This window comes from Rhagoletis zephyria, unplaced genomic scaffold (assembly GCF_001687245.7).
Source record: "Rhagoletis zephyria isolate East Lansing unplaced genomic scaffold, Rhagoletis_zephyria_1.1 Rzeph_scaffold_05951, whole genome shotgun sequence".
NCBI classification, from domain to species: domain Eukaryota; kingdom Metazoa; phylum Arthropoda; class Insecta; order Diptera; family Tephritidae; genus Rhagoletis; species Rhagoletis zephyria.
The window spans coordinates 34,268-35,702 of NW_016163034.1; the positions used below are offsets into that span (position 1 = coordinate 34,268).

Sequence of the window (1,435 nt, forward strand, 5' to 3'; positions counted from 1 at the left end):
ACCTAAGACGCAGCCGCGGTCAACATTTAAATGAAATTATCTTCAAAAAGTAAATGTCATGGACCAATCTAACGTTTCAAATAAAGAACCGATGAGATTTTGCAAATTTTATGCGTTTTTTTTAAAAAAAAAGTTATCAAGCTCTTAAAAAATCACCCGTTATATAGTTTTATTTGCAAATGATATCAGACTTTTAAAAATTTTCTGGAGGCCATTCCATGTAAATCTTTATATCTCGTAACAAAACGTTATTTAAAATAAATTGCCCTTTTAAATAAGTTGGGATTTAAATGTTTACCTACGACAAGTAACAAAAAAATAACTAAAAAATGCCACATGCTAGCTACATACATACATATATGGATATATTTATTAAAAAATCTTTTTGGTAACTTTTACATTTACTCAGACTGTACCGAGGATTATATGAACTTCAAAGAATTCCTTGAATTAAAAGGGTGAACTAACTGAAGTGACAATGAAGCATTCGATGGTTACAAGTTATCCCGAGCGATTTGGTCAGATAGGCACTGTTGCTATTATACACAGAAGTAGTGTAGAAACGCAACCATCGAGGAGAGCACTTTATGCTGACGAGACCTCAATGACTAATAGATGGAGAGTCAGTCTTGCACTTAGAGCTATTAAATGGCAAGGGGAAATATCTACACCATATATCGCTAGATTACCTAGGAATACCATGAAACCGGGACGTTTCCTCAAGATCGAAGGACGTGTGAAATTATTGCCAATATCCTTTTATATTAACTTACAAAGCAATGTTTATCATTGGCCACCGCCAGTGGTGGCATTTCATCTGGGCCCACGATTTTCGAATAAATCAGAAAACATATCAAGGGCTACAATTGTTCGATGCGCATGGTACGATGGCGCCTGGTCGCCTGAGGAACGTTCATGTATTGATACAGAGTTTCTGCCGGGGAAAGCTTTCCGTTTGGCTATAGCTTGCGAGGAAGATGCGTACGAGGTGTACTTGAATGGCAAATATTTACTGGATTTTAAGTACCACATGAGACCTGAAGTGGTGGACACAGTCTACATACAGGGCGAAGTTAAGCTACGTTGGGTATCTCTACACAGCAATACTCAACAAGGTCGGAATATACTGGCAAACTTTTTACCAAAGCGCAGAAGTTTCGTCAATAAACGGTTATCAAATATTGACACTTCGCAGAGAAATACATACCAATATACTTGAATGATTAGTAGAATATTTTTGTGTTTCTGCAAAATCAGTGTTAAGAAAGAGTTGTATGTATTTACTAAAGGTGTATGTATTTCCTTATTTGAAATTTTTTTCTTTTTTAATTTTTTAGTGTCCAGTTTTCTTTTTGGGTACTGAATACTTGGATTGGTAAAAATAAATAAACAAGTACCTTTAGTTTCAGACCAATATTAAAACAAAATAAAAATT

The 1,435-nt window shown here is 34.9% G+C and overlaps 1 protein-coding gene across 1 annotated transcript; it reads left to right on the forward strand.

Annotated features, from left to right (window-relative positions):
- Positions 1-700: 700 nt before the first annotated feature.
- On the forward strand, positions 701-1,087 carry LOC108372650 (galectin-4-like; the record flags this gene model as incomplete). Its single annotated transcript, XM_017628382.1, has 1 exon — positions 701-1,087. A coding segment is annotated over exon 1 (387 nt), but the record flags the coding sequence as incomplete, so codon positions are not given.
- Between the last annotated feature and the right edge of the window lie 348 nt (positions 1,088-1,435).